General features: G+C 42.9%; 1 protein-coding gene across 1 annotated transcript in view; it reads left to right on the forward strand.

Moving 5' to 3' along the window:
- pvrl2l (PVR cell adhesion molecule related 2 like) overlaps positions 1-15132 on the forward strand; it is a 313868-nt gene extending 298736 nt beyond the window's left edge. The window contains exons 7-10 of the mRNA XM_073483881.1: positions 9574-9703; positions 13365-13422; positions 14162-14257; positions 14732-15132. Coding sequence (XP_073339982.1) covers positions 9574-9703; positions 13365-13422; positions 14162-14257; positions 14732-14938 — 491 coding nt within the window. The 3' untranslated portion in view covers positions 14939-15132. The remainder of the gene's footprint in view (positions 1-9573; positions 9704-13364; positions 13423-14161; positions 14258-14731) is intronic.
- Positions 15133-20755: the final 5623 nt, after the last annotated feature.

Consider the following 20755-nt stretch of genomic DNA (forward strand, 5'->3'; position numbering starts at 1 on the left):
AGGACGAACATGAGAGGGATGAGAGAAAAGAGAGAGCAAGTGGTTAACACGCAAGCAAAAGGAAGATGACAGGAGTGAAAAAAGCATCGGGAGGATTTGTAGAGGAAGTGAAAAAAATAAGAAAAAAACTCAAACTGAGAAAGGAAAAGGGAGGAGGTGAGAGAAACCGAGAGAGAGGAAGAGAGGCAGTTGTTGTTCCTCTGTCACTCATGGCCTCCCTCGGGAGCGTTTAGACCTTTAAAATCTCCTCCTCTTTTCCGCAGGCCACTAACACTCCATCACCCCTCATCCCTCGCTCCCCTCCCTCGTATATCCCTCCTCCTTGAACCCTGCTCGGCTAGCTCTCCACCTTCACCGCTTCACCTTCACGCTCCTCTTTGCTTTTCCATCCACCCTCTCTTCCGTTCCCACCGACTCTCAGATCCTCGCTCACTTTCCTCGCTTCCCACCTTCCCCTCCAACACTGACGTTGCTATTTATAAAATCGACTAACTGTACGTGAGAGTGGCGGCGTTCAGGGAAAGGGAGCGATCTGAAGTATGTGAAGTGTTTGTGTGTGTCTTCATGTGTGGCGGCTGAATCTGAAACACTCATTCATATCCTGTCAGATTGCGTTACAGTCTCATGTCATGTTACATTTCAGGCACGTAGCTGCAGTGTTGGTTTGTAGCTCCTGGAGGTCTGGAGATATTTTTTTGTCAAAAAACATTTGGGTATCGCAGCCCTTAAAGAAGAGAGTCTGAGGCAGCCATTCAATCAGCCGTAGGTTTAAAAATGCTCACTTCTCAAAATGGCATTTCATGGATGGGTGCACAGCGGCACCAGCCCCTCAGTTCTCCCCCTGCATCATTTCAGTGCTTACTGTTATGATTACGGTCCGCTGTGTCCTCACCATCTAAATGACTTCTTTACTGTAGCTTCCTGTGAGAGAATGCCAAGTAGTTTTAAAGGATTAGTCGAAGGAAAAGTAAGAGATTTTAACCTCCACATGGCTGCCATTAAGGGGCAAAGTAATATGTAATGTAATGTCCGGGATCCCTGGTATCAGTACTGCAACTTATTATTAATGAGTCCTCACATGCTCCTCTGATGGCCCCATTTCCTGAGCTGGGAAGTTGTTCTTTCGACTTTCGGTGTGTTTAATGAGCTTTGAAGTCGTAGTGTGAAAACAACATGGACGCTACGGAGGAGATGTGTTGTCCTTTCTCACAATAAAAGTGTAACTCCGGCAACTTTACCCATTAAAGTGTGGGTCTTGGAGATTACCGCAAAATATGTTGGGTGAAAAAAGCAGTTTAAAGTCTTTTGTGGCTCCAGAGGAAGCTGCGTGTAATCTGATATGTTGCCTGCAGTGATGTCAGCCAGACCTTTCTCCACAGCACTGTAAAGGTCTGGCTGCACCAATTCTCATTCTTGCATAGGGGAAGAAGGTTCTGGCTCGTTTGCATGTCTGTAAGCCAATTACAATTAAAAACCCAGGACACAGCGATGGTGCCCCTGCAAAAATAGTGTCAGGGAAACTTGTTTTGCACTTGGGGAGGCAAGTCATGGCATTCAACAGTAACTTGCCAGTTTCAGGTGTAGGTTCGTAGCTTGGAGGTTGTTGTTGTTTCATGCATAGTGGAAGGAAGGGGGGGAATACGTGCCAAATGACAGGCTTTATACCAACAGTCTACCTCCAGTAAGTCAAGGTACTCAGTGGCTAATGCATAGCTACAGGATCTTAGCCTTGTTATGGAAATCGGCGACAAAAAGTCCAGGATCAGAGGTGGATCGGCGCCTGACAATCGGTACGCATGAACCGTTTATAGAGCTGATCCGGGAGCTAGAGGACAGCTCGTGTGTCGACAACGTCCGCCAGAAATCTCGCAGGTTTAATATCTGGTTGCGTCGCTGAAGGGTCAGGGATTTGCTGCAAATCAGCACACGAACAACTCGGACTGCTTCAACTGCGTCAGTCCTGCGTCACGTCTTCTGTGCATGATCTTGTAATGTATGATATGCAATATGTGAATACATAAAAAGTTTCCCACCGTCATCCACACATTTACTTTCACTTACCAGAATTTTTTAGTCAGAAACAAATTGTTCCAATTTATTCCGAGACCGCGTGAACAAGCCACAAGTACAGGCAGCTGATGTGCAGTCGTGTAGAGGAGGGCGGCGTGTCGTGACTGAAGGTGAATGCATCACAAATCCTTTTGTTTTTTTGAATACGTGTTCATTACCACTTCAGGACAGTGTTTCTGTTAAGCGTTGCACGTTAAACACAGGACTGTTTTTAGTCACAAATAACAAGTGAGTCCTCTGAAGTGAACAAGGTGATAATTGCACACATGCACACAACAGAAGCACGGAGAAAAGTCCCAGCTGCTGATCAGACATTGACAGTTCATAACATTAACAGTCTTTTGCCAGTACACTGTAAAGCCTCTGAGCTTATATCGTGTAGAACAGTGTTAATGGTTTTATCACCCTCTCTAGCGATTTAACAGCTGAAGTTCTCATTTGCACAGCACAGTTTCTTGCACTGACAAATCAACATGGAAATTCACAAGAGGCTTATTTTCACATCTTTGCTGTTAATGTTGGATGTTTGGTTGTTCCTTTAATTAGAAACCCTCCGCTGTCTGATTCTAGATAACCTTCCTCATCTGCACATACTGCAGTGTACTGTATGACCCTAAACCAAGAGTTGCATTATTTAGGAGGGAACTATTAAACCTTTTGCAGACTCCTCATCTAACGATACACTGGAAAAATGCCACTTCCAAAAAAACAATGAATACGAGGTGTTTCTCGCTTGCGGTAAATTCTGAAAATCTCCCAATGGAACAAGTATAAATTGTCTAAAAACAAGTCCCATTTATCTCCCTGGAATGCTACTTTCTAGATGATTACCTCTTATATCAAGTGTAATGAGATATTTTTCACCACAGCATGAGTTTGTCTGTCTGTATGTTATTCGCATACCGTGAACCTTTCATCCAGTCGACTTCACAGAGTGTTGCTGAGGACCCAAAGAAGTGGAGCATTGAATTTGGTGCAATTTGGACATGTGGCACCTTCAATATTTATGCTTTGCCGCAGCGGTGCCGTGGTTTCAGGGTTCTGGTTTCATGGCTTTGCAGACTGAAGCTGGGCTCACTCTACGGGACTTTGAACACATAAGGCAACCAAATCACAAGAATAAATATTAGCTAAGTTAATTTCCGCAGAACCACAGATAAGTCAGAACTGAACGTTTCTTTATGTTGCAACAACTAGCTGCTTTAGTGTTGCAACGCCACAAGGTAAAGGTGTCCTTTAAAAATAGACAGTGGTGTGACAGCAGCCATGTTGGCTTGTAATAACATGATCTCATGGGGAAGCAGACGTAAACAAATTGGAGATCAGCGTGGTGCAATAACTTGCTGTAGTAACGCGGTGCAGTGAGAAAAAAAAACAAAAGCAGAAGGTTTCAAACAAGTCTGGATGAGCTAGGAAACGCGGTCAATGGAGGTGAAATTATGAGTTTCCCCTAACAGTAGTATGCTAGCAAACGTTAGCCTCAAGGGCTAGAAAGTTTACCGCTGCTTCAGCTGCTCTGGGTTGCCACTTCATTGGTTGATAAAAGTATTGATGTGATCTTCCAGATTTTATGTATGTAAATATGAAACATCTGAGTTCAGGAGGCCAAAGGCTGGATCTGTAAAGTCCCCACGTCGCCAGATAATCTCTGCAAAACAGCATGTTTTAAACGGGCGCTGCAGTAGTTTCAGTAAGTTGTAGATAAATTAGTTTAAAAATGGCCTTACCTCTTCTTGTTTGAACTCAAACATGTCGCCTGCTCTGCCGATTCTTGAAGGTTTATGTTTCACTGTGTGGCAGGTGATGTAAGGTAGTAATGGCTGCCATGGGAATAACAACAATGAGCATCAGCTCCTGAACCGTACAGGAAACCTTTTAGCAGAGCACTTTTTGTTGCTGTGGTGCATCTCTCTGTGCATTTGTGTCTGTTTTTTTTTTGTCTTTTTTTAACCAAATGTCTGTTTTTTTTTACTCATGTTGTGTATCAGGCAGAGATAGTTAAGTGCAGGCCTTGGGCACAATGTGTTTCTCTGATGGCTTATACAGTAATACAGCCCACACACTGGAGCGTTTGATAAGAGAGAGCAATGGAGCGCTTTAGACAGGGATTGTTGTTTCTATTTCATTCAAATTGCATGTGATTCAGTAGCAATTTCTCACCACTTGAGTGTCACTTAGATAATAGCATTATATCTGCAGATTTGGGCTGTTTTTGCTGCCAGGCGATGGAGTGAGAAATGGACAGAAACAGATAGCGGCGAGCTGAAGCGAGGCTGTAGTGTGCCTGCGTACGCCAGCAAATTCCCACCCACTCATTTTTACATCTAAAAAGCGATTCTACAGTATGAAACCCGGGCTATTGATTTAACAGGATAAATGTTTGATAATTCATATAAATATTCGACAACTCCAGCAGGAGCCAGCTCCGACTCGCTGACAAGGAAATTGAGCTGGGTGTTACATAACGCTAATGGATGGAGGTGAATGAAAGTGAACGGGGCAGTTCTCTAAGGTTTGTGTGTGTAACAGAAGATGAAGATCAGGTCCTACCCGGCTCGGAGAGGAAGTGTCAGTGGGTGTGTTGACTTACAGCTAATGCAAACCTGCAGGAGGGAGATCTGAAAGACAAACACATGGAGAATCGTGTGGTCACTCCTGCAGCTCGTGGAGGAAAACACTTTGTGGTTGTTTGGCTTTCGTCACTCTCGACTTGAACTAAAGTGTGTAAGGTAACACTTTCATCTAGATGAGGAACTAAGTTTAAGATCGTTTTCAGTAACGCCTGGTCCTCGAGAGACGCAGGGCTGCAACTAACGATCGCTTTCATCGTTGATTTTATCAATTAACCGATGATGAATGGTTCAATAGATCAGTTTCGTAAAGCTCAAGGCCGTTCTTAAATGTCTTGTTTTGTCCACAACACAAAACATATTCAGTTTACTGTCATGAAGGAGTGAAGAAACCAGAAAATATTCACATTTAAGAAGCTGGAATCAGAGATGTTTGACATTTATTCTTAAAAATAGACTCAAACCGATTTATCATCACCAACTGAACACCTCTCATCTCACGCTACTCTACTGTGGCAGCTAAGAATTCAGATATCCCTTTCTAGAGCCAGTGTTCAGTTTGTCCATTCTGGGCTACTGTAGAAACAACATGGCAAACTCCGTGGAGGAGGAACATAACAGGCATAACGGCTGTCGACATCAACAAATTATTGTTTTGGACGCGAGGGTGGAGCTGGGGAGGATATCCTGATTGGATCTGAGCGAGAACCCGAGGAAACGCCATGGTAGCAACTTGTCAATCACAAGCTAGCCACGCCCTCAAGCATACCCTGCTTTTATCATCCATTTAACAGTGAATGGGACCATAATTTACTAAATGAACATCATGCTGTATTAAAGAAGACTTGAAACTAATGATTGAGACCATAAACTCAGGAGGAAACTGTATACTGCGGTAATAAATCAAGTGAGAAGTAGCGTCTCTTTCTCATAAGCTTATGTACAATCAGACTTCTTTTTGAAACCAGTGGGGTCGCCTCCTGCTGGCCATTAGAAAGAAAGAGGTTTAAGCCACTTCTGCATCGGCTGCATCCATATTTTACACAGCCAACGCCTCACACCGTCTTTACACTACACACGACTTCCTGTCTCGTCATTGAGCGCTGGCATTGGTGCACAAACACGGTTTATTTCACAGATTTGAAAGTGTAAAATAGTTTTTGAGGGAGTGCGATAATAGAATCATACTATCAGTATTTCAATGAGCAGGGAGAACGGTGTAACCGCATTTGAGAGAGCAACCTTGCTTCCTTTGTTCAGTGTCCTCCAAACTCGTGCATACATTTTGGCAGATTCTGAATGCAAACTCCAACCGAGAGCAGAGTCAGCCTCATTGGATTTGACTCGGTGGTGAAGGCTTCACTTCTCCGTGTTTTCCATAATCTTTCTAATTTACTTCACAGTCAAACGAGGCCGTATCCTTGCGAAAAAAATTGTTGTTATGAGCCCTCTCGACCCCTCGAAAACCAAACAAAATCCTGTAACAAACCGAGCACCCACAAAAAAAATCAGGACTCTGCTCTCCAAATTTGTTCTGCTCTCACATTCTGACCTTGTGCTCTGTGTAATCTTGGCTTGCAGAGTGATAACAGCTTGGGTTTGTTTAGTGCTCGCTCAATAGTTTCGTGATTAATAAACAACTGTATTTATGCAAATTCATTTCCCTCCTGTGTCCAGACATACTGTCTGCCATTTGCTGCCCTTTAAATTCTTTTACTATCGCCGTTTCCTCGTGAAGCGGCGGGTGGAAACAGCTATATTTAGGCGTTTAATAAAATTCAGGCTTTTTATCTGCACTAATTCATAGACACAGGTGGATAGAAAGACACTTATTGTTGCAGTGTGACACCTGCTAAGTGATGTAATGCTTTACAAACTCCAGTAAAACTCTCTTCTCCTTCCTGCTTTTCCACTCCTCATCCAATCAGGTGTCTGCTCCCTGCAGCAGATCCCGCCCTCCTCCTCCTCCTCCTCTTCCCAGCACCGCCTGTGTGGCATACGTCATGCGGCACCGCGACTTATTGTTTATTGAGAAAGCAGTTGGTTATCGAGCACGAACATCAATGGCAAACATCGCCAGTGTAAACTCTGAAACACTACGCACACATCAAATGAGCTCTTCACACACATGTTCACACACAAGCGGGGAGGAAGGCATTGCTTCAGTTCACATGCTTCTTCTTCTGTGTGTGTCTGTGCATCTCCAGCTGTGAGGAAAGGCCAATGTCATCCTCTGTTTCACTCCCTCCTCCCTCCATCTGTCTCTCCATGTATTCCTACAGTTTTCTCTCCCCACCTATACAGCATCACCCCCGTATCTCCCTCCCCTCATCCTCCCCTCCACCTCTTCTTTGTTTTCATTCTTCCCTCCCTCATCCTCTCACCTCCCTCCTCCCTCGCTGTGTTTTTTGCAATCACACGTAATAGGGACTTGCTTCCTCTTCTGTCTGTGGCAGACATTAACACACACATGCTCTCTTTCACACACACACACATATGCACAAAATGGCCAGTCCAGTCCCAGTGGATTTAGCCAGACATGATTATGCAAAACCCTCATCACCTCATCTTTCACCTCCTCTGTCTGTCTATCCATCAATCTATCCAGACTGATGATTGATTGGAACAGAGTGCCACCTGCTGGGAGGAAGAAGTAACTACAGCCTCTGAGACACACTAGTTGAAACTACTCACCTCTATTTTCCCACTCATCCCCGGTGGTATTTGACTATGCACGTACTTTCGTTTCTTAATCGGCATCTGGAGCTTCTGCATCCACCCCGACGAGATGGAGGTTAATGGAAATTCATTGTTGAAGCTCAAGGAATCAAAAAACGAGATTTGAAAAACTCAAACTTACCTCAACCAAACTGGACAATCCACAGACCTCACTGTTCAGATTTTTGAGGATTATTCCTGTGGTAAAAGATTGATGTGGGGGAAATCAGTATATTTACATTTTTTCTCCATTGTTTTCACACAAATACTGGAATTATGCACCTAATTCTCAAAACCCGGCACTCGTGTATCAAAAGCTCTCGCCACTCGAAAAGCACAAATCACATCATTGAGCCCACATTTTGTCACCTGGAGAGTGACTGTCCTTCAACATGTTGCATCCTCATTATCTCACCTGTTCGAGCTCACGTGGAAAAAACACTTCAGTCACTTTTCAGAGTATAAAACAGGCCTCGGGGGATCTCTGCTGTGTTGGGGGGGAAGAAGAAGAGGACGGACGGTCAATATTTCAAATGAAATCGCACAACCTTGGTTTGAACTCTACAATGTTGTAGTATGAACAATAAGTTTACAGTCAGCTGGGTTGTGAGCTCAGACACATATGCATTGTATCCTACTGTATGATTGTGTCAATGCAATATTTGTATTTGTACAATACTTTTTAACGTATGTTTTATGAAACTGCAATCTTTGGGGCTAAAAAACCTAAATGTTCCAATGCAAATGTATAAAAAGGACAAAATTATCTGCAATTTTGTCCCACCGGTGTTTTAATTGTTTCCCTGTCAGTCATATTCAAATGATAACTGAGTGTTTTGGTGGAAAGAATCCGTTTTGACAAGCGAAAACATAATTTTGAGTGCAGTGTTTCATTTTTCAAGCAATTTGTGGAGTTTTGACAAAAACAGTTGTCAGTTTTGTGTTTAGACTTTAGACAAACTGAGCTTTTAGTTTTCAGGAAATGTTTAGACAATCGGGAAAAAAACTGTAATTATGTTGTTTTGGCATCATTGTTTTACACTGATGTTTCTTCCTCTGGGCTCTCGGGGAGAATCGTTTCTTGGTCTGAGAATAGACAATGAGGGAAGAAGCGTGCAATATGTTTTTAAATCCATGTAATTGCATCTTGATGTTTGTTTCAATAGCCATAATTGTACAGACGCTACATACAGATTCGTTCCTGCAGCAGAATGGCTTCATTTTTTTGGTGCATCTCATACGATCAGCTGAATGTGTGTGTGTAAAGCTAAATTAGTGGAAAATCATAGAGGTAATTATCCTTTTATCATCTCTGTATCAAATGCAGTGGAGTGCTTCTACTTCAGTGGAAGTGATAAAATACAATTTGATACAAAAAAAAAACAGAACAAAACAACCTGTGAAAATCATTCTGCCCGCCTTTTGTTGTTTACCGCAGGATCCCTGTTGTAGTCGATGACTGAGAAGCCTCCACGGTGGTAGCTGAGTGCTGTGCACAGATGCTGTCAGCCTGCTGTCTCTGTCTTTTCTTTTTAAATAAAATCACGACTGTAATGAGGGGCTTTCACAGACAATTTAGATGCCTCGCCAACCCTCCGGAAAATCATAAACAGCCTCTTAATTGAAAGGAGATGTCGAGGTCAGCGTGAGACTCGGCTGATGTGAAGCTGCATTGCAAAGATTTATGGCGCGAGCCGAGCGTGTCGACAAAGGGCTTTGAGCTGCGTTCGCTTCACAAGAGCTGAATTCTTTATGCTCATTTGACTACAGCATAATAACACATGAATGCTGACATTGAGTAGAAACTTGACTTTTTACCTGCTTCTGGGGGATTCCTTGTGATGATTCATTTGGCTCTCGATACATTCAGTTATTAATGTATCATTTTCTTTTAAAACCAAACAGTTTGTGTGTGTGTGTGTGTGTGTGTGTGTGTGTGTGTGTGTGTGTGTGTGTGTGTGTGTGTGTGTGTGTGTTACTTTGACATATTTCGCTCCCCTACAATTAATAATGAAATACTGCTGACTCACACACCCACTAACTGTTTTCCCTCACACAGAACCTCAGCAGCAAAACACATAAAAAATACAAATATTGCAAGTGAGCAACATTAAAGTGCCAGAAGCAGTCACATGAAATGTAAATGAATTGGTAATAAAAATCTCTCTTCTCTCTCTCTCTTTTCTTTCTTCTATGTGTCGTTCACCCGTCGCAGAAGAGAAGAGAACGATCACCCCGGGCCCATCGACAGGCGCCGTCATCGGAGGGATCTTCGGCGCCCTCGTCTTCATCGGCCTCATCATCGGCATCATCTTCTACATGCGCAAGCGCCAAGAGGACTCAGAGTAAGTCTTCATTAGCCCTCCTGTATCCACTTCATCGTTTATTAAACCTCTTGAGCAAAATTAATCTCCCCCCTCTGGCACCGAGGCTCATTAAAACTTATTATATGTCATGAGGGGACCCTGCTGAGGTACCTCAGTCACAAATCCTGACCTGAAGTTTAAGACATGAGGCTGCCTGGAGATTTTACTCCCAAGACACCCGCCCCTCACCCTTACAGCTGTAAAAATGAATTCATTAAGCCTTGCCTTTTTTTATAGGTGAGTTTCCTCAGAGAGACTTGGTGAGAAACAGCGAGGTACACAGTAAATTAACAGATACACCGTCGCTGTTTCCTGCCTATAGAGTCAGAGAGGTTAATTGGTTTCACACTTACCGGCGTTGCAGACATGTTGCTGCTTCTCTCACGCGCAGCCACTTACAGAAATGAAGATTGAAATGTTCAAGGTCACAGTTTCTACGATTAAAATGGACATACAATGATTTGTAAGCTCAGTCTCGTAATAGTTCGTAAAATTAACACAAATTACTGGAAAGTCACATTCCTTCAAGTCAAATTGTTTCCAGCAAGTTGGCGCTATAGCCCACATGGTTCCCATTGTGGCTAATGTTGCAGAGTTCACACCAAAGATACAGCAAGCTGCAGGAACCACAGTGTGAGAGAGAGTTTTATAAAAGCATCAAACAGATTGAAGAATGAATCATTTTAAAATAGAAACCCAGCCCAGTCGCCTGAATAGAAGTTGGCAGTAACGTTTCTGCAAACCACTGATTTTTACGTGTCATCCGAACCATATAGACATTTCTACAAAACGTGTCACATCACGTTCACATCACATGTTTATGACCTGGTTTTCATATCAGGAGGTGTAGCGGACGGTGCTAGGCGAGCCAGTGACGGCAGCTCAAGACTGTGTTTCAACATTCATGAGCTTGAAACCACTGGACATTTAAGGAGACGGGAAGTCAGATCATCTCCAACCATGTTTGTGACGTCAAAACGGGTATTTTACGCCAAAGCAAGATGTTTCCCTAACCCTAACCAAGGGGTTTTTGTGCCTAAACCTAACCAGGGCATAAGCACAGTGTTGTCACAACATAAAATAAAAAAATGTACATGAAGAAACCTAATGTTTTTTCAGAAACGTGCAGTGCCAACATTTATTCTGGCGATTGGGTTGATAAACCTGGTCGAGAGAGTATTATTACTTTTCGAGCTGAAGTAGACAACTCAAGCTGAAGTGGGTCAACCCAAAGCCTCGGTATGTGACACCCTGGGAATGAGAGTCAATAATCACCTGTCTTTCTCTTAAATTGTCCACTTCAACACCTACTTTATTTGCTTTATCTGAGCTGAAGTCACGGACATGTTTCGAGGATCTCTGCAGCTCTATCTCTCTGAGTTCTCAGCCCCTCTGAGGTTGTTTCGCTTTTACAATCTCCTGTAGGAGGCCAGTTCCAGCATATATGGCTGAAATAAACAACTAAAGAGCCACAACCTCACCAGGAGTAGGCGGAGAGCGTACCAGAGCTTAAAGGAGAGTTAAAGGATAAGATCACCCAAAAATGAAAATTCAGTCTTTATCTACTCAACCCCACGCTGATGGAAAGTCAGGTGAAGTTTTGTAGTCCACAAAACATCTCTGGAGCTTCACAGCAAAACGGAGTTGCAGCGTTCTCCTAAACAGCTGAAGCAGACGGGGACGGGGAATTGGACCCAAATTGATTTGAAAAGATGTTATTAAACCCTCGACACGTGTTCCAGCTTGTGCTCCCACTTCAGAGGGGGTGCATGCTAACACTTTTAGCTATAAAACAATGTCTTTTCAGATTGATTTGGTATCTGGGGGCTACGGAAGATTTTGGATTAAGCCGTACGAGCTGTATTATTTTTTTCATTTCATTGTTGTTGTTTATGATAATGCTGCGACATCGTCTGCTGTGCAGCTCCAGAAATGTCTGTTGACTACGAAACTTCCCCCAAACTTTCCGTCAGCTTGAGGCTGAGACAGCAATGACTTGACGTTTCATTTCATGGGGGAACTTCTCCTTTATTACTGAACTTACATTTTTTTCCCAGATAGACAGAGACACTCCGGATGAAATAAGTCGCGCCGTGTCTGCCGGATGCATTAAGTCGTCAATTTTCCAATAATAAGGCGGTCATTTCGAGTAATGAGCCTGCAATGTTGTTTCTGAAAACAGCTGTTTACAAAAATGTCCAAACAAGATGTGAGATGAATGATGCATCAGCGTCTTTTAAAGCCTCTGTGTCCTCCCACAGAAACAGAAACGGTCCCTGTCAACTTCCATTTGTTCCTCATGATCTTATCTGTTACTCACCACAGGGACGTGTGGGCTGAGTATGCTGGTGTGTGTGTGTGTGTGTGTGTGTGTGGAGGTTAATGGTATTATCTGATGGACCTGTATACTCCTGCTAAAGTCTTTTTGCCATCGAGTTTATAAACAGTTTCGTCCTCAGTCTTGAAATTTCAGTACGAATGAGGTGATTGTTGCCGACTCTTCCGAAGGGAACAGCAGAACGCGTCTCCTCCCACAGACAGCGTGTGATTTCTGCAAACATTCGACCAAATCGAAATAATAGAAAATCCTTCCAGCTCTCTGAAAACTCTCTGTAAACTCGCTTTCCTCTCGTCCTAGCTTGTTCCCTTTCACACGTGGCATTGTTGTATCGCCTCTTTTCAAGAGTGTAAACTGAAAACGTGTTCAGATAAAGTTTATCAAGGGCATTTTGTATTAATACTGTAAATAATGTACAAGGTATCCAGTTCAGCTGGAACCATTTCAGTGATTGTGACCGAGGCGAAGGTAAAGTGTTTCTCATTCTTTATTCTGAATGTCGACATCACAACCGGTACAAATACAAACCCACTGATCGGGGCTCTGAGAGTTTTTTAACATACAAGGTCAAACTAAAATTTTTTTATTGCAAAATTCAATGATGAATGAACGTAAAGCAGAAATTGAAAATGGGGTGATAGTTACCTATGCTTCTGAGTGAAAGCACAGAAGAGAAGACGCAGACATAAAGTTTAATATTGTGAAGGTTCCCCTCGTGCAGCCAGAACAGCTCTGACCTGTCAAGACATGGACTTAAGACCTCTGAGGGTGTCCCGTGGTGTCTGGCACCAGGGCGTTTTACAGTGGATCCTCTGGGTCCTGTATGTTGGGGGGTGCTTGATCAGATTGGGATCTGGGGAATTTGGAGGCCCGGTCAACACCTCGGGCCCTTTATTGTGTTCCTCGAGCTCTTCCTGAGCAGTGTTTGCGGTGTGTCAGGGCACATTGTCCTGCTGGGGGGGGCCACTGCCATCGGGTAGTGTTGTCATGATGATGGGGTGTACTTGGTCCACAACAGTGTTTGGGTGGGTGGTGCCACGTTTGTGTTGTTCCTTGATTTTAACATAATTACCAGCAGTCAGACCAATAAGCAGAATCCACGATGGCGTCATTATCAATAAAACTTATCAGATCACATCAGTAGTTACGACACAGTGTGACGTCTTTAGTGCTCAGTATTTCAACTTTCTGTGTGCCCTCTCAGTTGCACAACCGCTTTCTTTGTTTAGCACAAAAAAATATCTGATGTCTTAACGAAGCAGCGATCAATAACGCATTATCTCTGTCTTTTTCTCCCATCAGCGGCCCCCCCAAGCACAAGCCCCCTCCCCCTGTGAAGGCAGGCAGCTCCACGGAGATGGTGAGTGGTCGACGTGGCTTCAGATCGATCTTTATTGTCGCTGCGATTATCTTCTACACACACATACAAACACACACACACGCACGCACGCAGACAGTCCATTTGGGCAGTCATAATGGGGCTAATGGCTATTGATTGGAGATCTGAGTTGGCTTATGTGTCGAAATAATTAGCTTGGTTTTTAAAGAGCTCCATTAGAGCACTCCTCCTCCTCCACCTCCTCTCTTCACTTATTTTACTCCATCATTCTATCACATTTTGTTGTGCTTGCACCACATTATGTAATGGGACTAAATCTCTGCAGTTTTATGTTGATTAGGTGGATAAAAGATGTGTAAATGCTCAGGCTGAAATGGGGTTCACAGGGTTCAGCAGTAAAAGTTTATTAGATGTCCACATAATGTCTTAGAGAGCACCATCTGTGGAAAGAGCGTCTCTGAGGCCTCTACATCAAGGCACAAGATTTTATCATCAAGTGTTCCAGGTCTCTGAATGCAGAAAATTAAAAGTTTTATACGCAGGACGGCGTCCTGAGTGTCGTTTGTGGTCATGTTTAAACGCGTTGCAGCTCAGGTTACTGAAAAACACACATGGAGATTGAAATACATTGAAAATATTGAGTATTATTACTAGTACATACTACATTCTCTCAAGCTCTTCCTCCCTCAGCAGTATTATATTATATTGTTTTCTGTTTTGTTCTCTCCTCCCTGTGTCGATGTGGTTTCTGTGCATGTAGCTGAACAAGCCATCAGAGCCTCCCACGGCCACAGAGACGGCACCTCTCAGCCCGGGAGAGGTTTACTACGAGCCCACAGGGGGAGAGCCTGTCACGGTAACTAACACACTCAAAACACAAAACCATGTTTTTGCTGGCTGACACACTCAGTCACAGTGGACTCCGTATCTGTTTGGATAGCCGGCGCTGTGTGTCGGGGCTTCATGGTGTTTATACTTTGCACCAATCAATCAAGTGATATTAATAGTACGCTGTTAATAATATACAGTGTTTGAAGTTGTGTAAATTTAGCTTTTTGCTAATTTGGTACAATGGTATCAGAACCCAACTCAGAGCCACTATCAATCACGTAGCACTGTATTGCCTGCTGATGCTGGGGACCAGCTAGTAGGGCTAACAAGCTAACAGCAGCTAGTAGCTGCAGCCAAAGATATCCATCATTGTGTCTGAATCTTTACATACTGCACCTTTAGTTCTATCATGTACGATGAGTCTTCATGTGATCAGATTTATATGATGAAACTTAATGTCACATGATTTGTATTCCTCTCATTTCTTTTGTTCTTGCAGAACCTGGATGACGAGACCACCGGAGCCCTGAACGGCGGCGCCCCCGCCGTCCTGGCCGACCCGGCCAAATACGACAACGTCAACGAGCTCAAAGACCACGTCGCCGACGGCCACCACGGCAACGACTTGGACGCGTCCAATCGCGAGGCGCCGGCTGCCAACATCTCTCGCGGCGAGAGCTTCGTGTCTCCCGCTATGTACGTGTAGCCGTGGCAACACTTAGCACCACATCACAGGCATACGGGCAAGTTCCAGGTCACCTAAATTTGCATGGAAAGCAAAGGAGAGCACACTAGAAGAAATCCCATCTGTTGTACATGAAACCTTTTTAAATATTTAAGTTTTAAGCCACATATGGTGACGTTCTGCATCTGAGTTTATATTTCTTTAAAAGGCACATTTATGGGAGTTGAAACAAGTTTTTATGGGAATAGGAATGTCAGCAAGGGAAACAAGCTTTTCTTTGTTTTTAATCATATTTATATTTAAAATATATGTTCAAGAAAAGCAAAAATATCAATGTTTTCAAAGCAATTTAAGATGCACACACACACAGTAGTTCATGCTATCCGACAAGCCAGACAGCCATTGAAATCGTGTGTATTGCATATGATGAGGCGGGCTTTTACAATAATTTAATCACATGGTTGAGAGGTGTTGCAAGGTAGGTGAACTGGAACACTCCCCTCAGCTAATTAACACACAGCGCTCTGCCTGTGTGACGCTTGCAGATCTAAATTTTTCACCAAAAAAAACAACAAAAAACAGCGAGACAACAGCATCTTCAGTGGATTCAGTATGAAATATTATATGCAACATTTTGTGCCATGAACATGTTAATGTCCCCCCATCGCTGAATTAGTGTTACATGTGAAGCTGCCAGTCCTGAAACTCTTTTTGTTGACAGCCGTGGAAAGTGATTGGAAACATCAGGCTCCTTGTTGTACTACACAGAAAAGTAAAACTACCATCTTTTAAAAATCCTTTCAAAGTACTCTTCTTCCACGCTTGGTTTGGTTTGAATTGCGTACAGCTGAATTCGGTCCCAGGAGCTCCAAAGTCTGATAATCTGTCTCGACAGGCAGCTTAAATTAATCACAGAGATGTTTGAAAGTATTTTCAGTTATCATCCACTCCGACGACTAAAGGAACAAGCCTTCCCCACTCTTGCCCAGGCTGCAGTCCAATAAAGAAACATTCCACTTTATTATGTTGTCAAAGGGCCTCGTCCGGCCGCGTATCGAGCTGCTCATTAGTAGCTAACGCAGAGGAAGTGACATCGTTTTGAAGCTCCACAACCTGGCAACGTTACACGATTAAGATTCCACCATTCACATATTTTGCAAGAGTTGGCAAGGCTGCGTGTCGGGGAGATGAAAACTCGTTTACAGCAAAGAACACACACACACACAGACGCACACACAGACACACACACACACAGACAAAAACGCCAATGTTTGTATCCACTCCTCATGTAATTAATCACACGATTATGGTTGTAGACATTATTAAGGAATGTATTTTAGGTGTGAAAATGTTCAGCATATATCAGAAACATAAACTGCCATTACCGCCATTTTTACAGATGAAAATGGTCATAGACTCTGATATATGCAGAACATGAAGGGAGTTATGCATTTTGAGCTGATTGTCCGCTTCAAATGATTCACTGAATCGAAAAAAAATTGGTCTTCATAGATGTCAGATGGTACCAAATGATGAACAAACTAGTGTAAATACTATTGATTATATTGATGAATAATATATTGTTGGTGAAACGTGTACACATAAAAAAAATAAACAAGTGTAGGTGTTATCAGTGCCTCTGTACAGGGGATGGAAGTTTGTTAAATGTCAAATTGAGGGATTTAAAAAAAAAAAACGTGTATATTACTATTTTGCTTTTCACGGGTACATTGAGGTCGTCACTTAATACTAAAATGTTTTATTTGAAAATGTAAAACAACAAAAAAAACAAAAATATGAAATGGTGTGGATTTTACTCCTTGTTCATATTACTCTGCATGGCATGATCGGTGGCTTGTTGAAACACTTTCCCAAGGCTGTTTGCGGAATAATCTTCTTCATTTGTAAAAACACTTCTGAATGTCAAAAAAAAGGAAGCTGTTTTTTTTTATCGCCATCTCAATGCATCTGTCACAGTCACACACACACACACACACACACACACACCACGAGCACAAGTCCAATTTAAGTTGAGAGAGCGGGACTTTTTACTTCTTTATTTTCCCTTTTCTTTTCTCTTCTTTTGTTTCGTGTCGTGCGACGGCTCGGCGGGCTGCCTGTTTTTGTCTATGGCGCTGATCCGAAATGCAGTCAGCATGGAATCGCCATCTCTCACGGTCGCAGAGTGCAGTACACACAGAGATGCAATCTCCCCTCTCCTCTCTAATCTTGAGCCCTTGCTTGAGACCTCGAGGCACACAAATCTTCGTGAGTTATAACTCTGACGGTCTGACGGCGGGCTGCAGATGACCGTGCCACTTAAAATCACCCACAGAAGCACACAGTCAGGTGGTGGATGGACTTGTAAACAGGTATAAATGTTGATGGAGCTGGCAGGTCGGGATTTAAACAAGAGGAGGGACACAGAAATGGAGAAACTGATGAGATAATGAGATGAATAGTCAGGAAATGTTGGACTGGAAAGAGATTTTTTCACCACAGCTTTTACATTCACCGCAATGTCGTCACCAAATGCAATTTTATTTGTTTTTCTGACGTATGACAATCATCCGTTGATATTTAATTGTCACTGGCTTTGCTGGAGAGGCTTTTATTTTGTCGTTTATGTGTTCGTAGTTGTTATAGAAGTGCCACGTTTTGATGCACGCTCACTGAAATCCTGCTGCACATTCGATCCACCCTGAAAAGATCATTTAATTTAAAAGATTAAGTCACAGCTTTGTTTTACAAGCTTTATTTGATTTACCGTAACATGACTGCAAACTGTTTTGTTATCTAAGTCGCCATATTTGGTTCCCATCTATATTGTTTAAAGAATGAATCTGCAGCGTAAGTTCAGGACGGATGCAGGATAAATAGAAACTTCTACAACAGCTAACAGTGTCCTCTGTCTGTCTGCCTTTTGTGTCTGAGATGTTTATTTTTATTAAAGGGAATGTCTGCATGCTGCATGGACCTATGGGATAAACGCTATTTCCTCATTTTGCACGGAGAATCGGACCACCTTGACAAATGTCTGGCTTTTGTTGATCAGCCGGGATGAAATGTTAGCAGTTAACATTTCTGCAAACCACAGATATATTGACATTTGTACAAAACATGTTATATAGTGTTCAGATTACATGATTATTACTTGACTGGCATATCGGGAGGTGGAGGGGGCAGTGATGGAGTTACAGGCGACAAGTCTGCTAAACGGACTGCAGGTCGAGTCTGTTTCAGCATTTGTAAGTGTGAAACTATTGGATATTTTTGACGAAGGACCACGAGTCCGCCGGGCCTGTTCCTGTTGCGTTACGGCCTTGACAATAGTGCATCCGGTCAACTTTTCAAAATAAAACACCTTGTGCAGACTCGAAAACAAACAACGAAAGAATTCAACTACTCAGCCAAGATAGAACCACAAAATGACAAAAGGTGACAAAACAAACACAACAAGAGCAGGGCAACGATATCAGGCGGCCATGTTGCTCCGCTTCACAAAAGGCTCGCAGTGGGATCAGAAGCCGCGTGGAGGAAAGATTAAACCAGCGTTCTACGTGCCCAGTGGAAATCAAGGGGTAAGCATGACACCTGTTGGTGTTTTTAAGACTAGGAAAGGTATTTTAATCCAAAACATAATGTTTTCCGAACCCTAACCCAGTGGGTTTTGTGCCAAGATCTAACCGGAAAACAAGTACAGCGTTGTGACGAGAGAGAGAAACAGCAAACTCAACCTGAATAAACACAAACTTGCAACATAAAGAAATTTAAAGTTTAAATGTATCTGTGGTTTTGCAGAAATGCACTTTGCTGGCACTTATGCTGGTGATTGGGCTGTTTGTGACTCTGTTATGCGGTTCGGTGTCAGACAATCACGTACAATGTGTTTAACAGCCCGGCCACAGAACAAAACGTGTCATAAAGGGGAATTAAATGTGATGGTTTTGCCCTTTTGTGTGTGTAAATTAATTTCCTGAAATGAATGCATATTTAGTGTCCTGTGGATTAATGTGTTTAATGTGTTTGCCAGCGGGCCGCTGTTGATAGATTGAGCAAAAGGAAAAAAGACAATCATTGGGACGCATTGTGTCAGAGGCCTATGACTCAGCAAGCGCCGCAGTATTGAGTTTCAGCTCTGCCGTCTCATTTGCGGGATCGTTCAGTTTTTACCCAGAGCCTTACGTTTAATAGAGTTGCTTCATTGTGACGTATCTTTAATTCAAATCTTGACAGCAGCAGGAATACAGTCAGGAAGCTGCCTCCTATAACGGATATTGCAAAGAAACATTAGCTCCCACTCAGTTTACAGGCTGCTGCCCAGAGTCAACAGTTATAAAAGGTTGTTGTGAGGGAGCTGCAGTGATTTCTAGATCAAGTCTCTGGGTCCGTCCCGTCTGTGAAAGCTGCAGCGTTGCTTTCAGCCGAGGTGCTCCGCTCCGTCTCCCCGCTGCCCCCCGTTACGGGTTCGATGCCAGAAACACAAGCTGTGAATGTCGGCGATAACGCTGTTCGGTCTGAATCCATTTGCCCTCGTTCTTTTTTCGGCCCCCCACCCCCCAACACTCTCCGTTCTCTCTCATTCATCCATTGTCATCACAGCTTTTCATCACGGAGCCAGACGTGCCTTCTTTATGTTATTTTTAGCTTTTCAGTTCTCGCACTTCTTGTCTGACAGTAGAACGGATGATGAAAGGGGGAAACACACAAACACAGGATGGGTTTGACATTGAGGATGGCAACGCTTACAAAAAAAAACCCAACACACTGGAGATGTAATCATATTCTTTGTGAATGTTTATTGATTTTCTTTCATTTACTTTCTTTATCACAGGTCAGTTATCATTTTGTATGCTTTTTGGGAAACTTATTGTACATGTTTTACAGATCATTGTCTTGTCAAATAAAATGTAAACCAAACAGACAGGAGGTCTTGGTGGTTGTTTTTCTGGCAGCTTACCCTGAAGGAACAGCCGTGCAGCATGTTAGAGACTTGGTAAGTCTGAAAACCTTATTAATATCCTCGGTTAATAAGTAGATTTAGCCTAAGCTTATCTTTAATCTTAAGAAAATGGTATCCATAAATTACATTTACATCCATAAAATGTCATTAAATGCTATAGTTGTTGTTAAGGCTCATTTATGCTCCCTTTACGTACTAAAAAACCACTAGAGGGCACCGCTTAGAGTCAAATCAGTCTTATAAGGACCTCTACTTGTCCTTCGCCAACATCCGTTCATATTTAATCTCCGTCCGATCTCCTCCCAGCTGTTCTGCAGTAACTGTCCTGAAGTAACATCTTAAAACTTCTCACCAACTCTCTTCAAAAAGTTCCACCATTGTCAAAACTTCTTCCTCTTGTCCTGTGGTCATGTCTCACTCGACCTGTTGGCTACACAGCTACTACCAGAGGTACTGTCCTGTTGGTCCGTGTCCAAGGGGGGGGCTCGGTCTGTATCCATATCTAGCGTTAAGCATAAATGGGCCTTTGTATCTACCCGGCCCGATTCCCCATGAAATCAGATTTATCACACATAGACTGGAAGATTTTCAGAGAGTTGTACGTTAGCTGTTTAAAATGATGCAGGAGAGTTTTATTTTCGATGTTATACTTGAAGCAATGGCTCAAAGGGACAGCGAAGACATGAGACAACCTCAGTCCATCATCAACAGATGGAGATAAAGTCGACATGTGAAAGGCTTCAAAACTCATCTTGGATTGTTCCTCTCCCTGCAGGACAGGTATGTTATATGTCTATTTCACTGATGAAATTAATTTAGAGACTTAGCTTTACATCAATACATGAATTCTCATTGGTGGCTAAAACAAAGCTATT

The sequence above is a fragment of the Pagrus major genome, chromosome 16, assembly GCF_040436345.1.
Source record: "Pagrus major chromosome 16, Pma_NU_1.0".
NCBI lineage: Eukaryota > Metazoa > Chordata > Actinopteri > Spariformes > Sparidae > Pagrus > Pagrus major.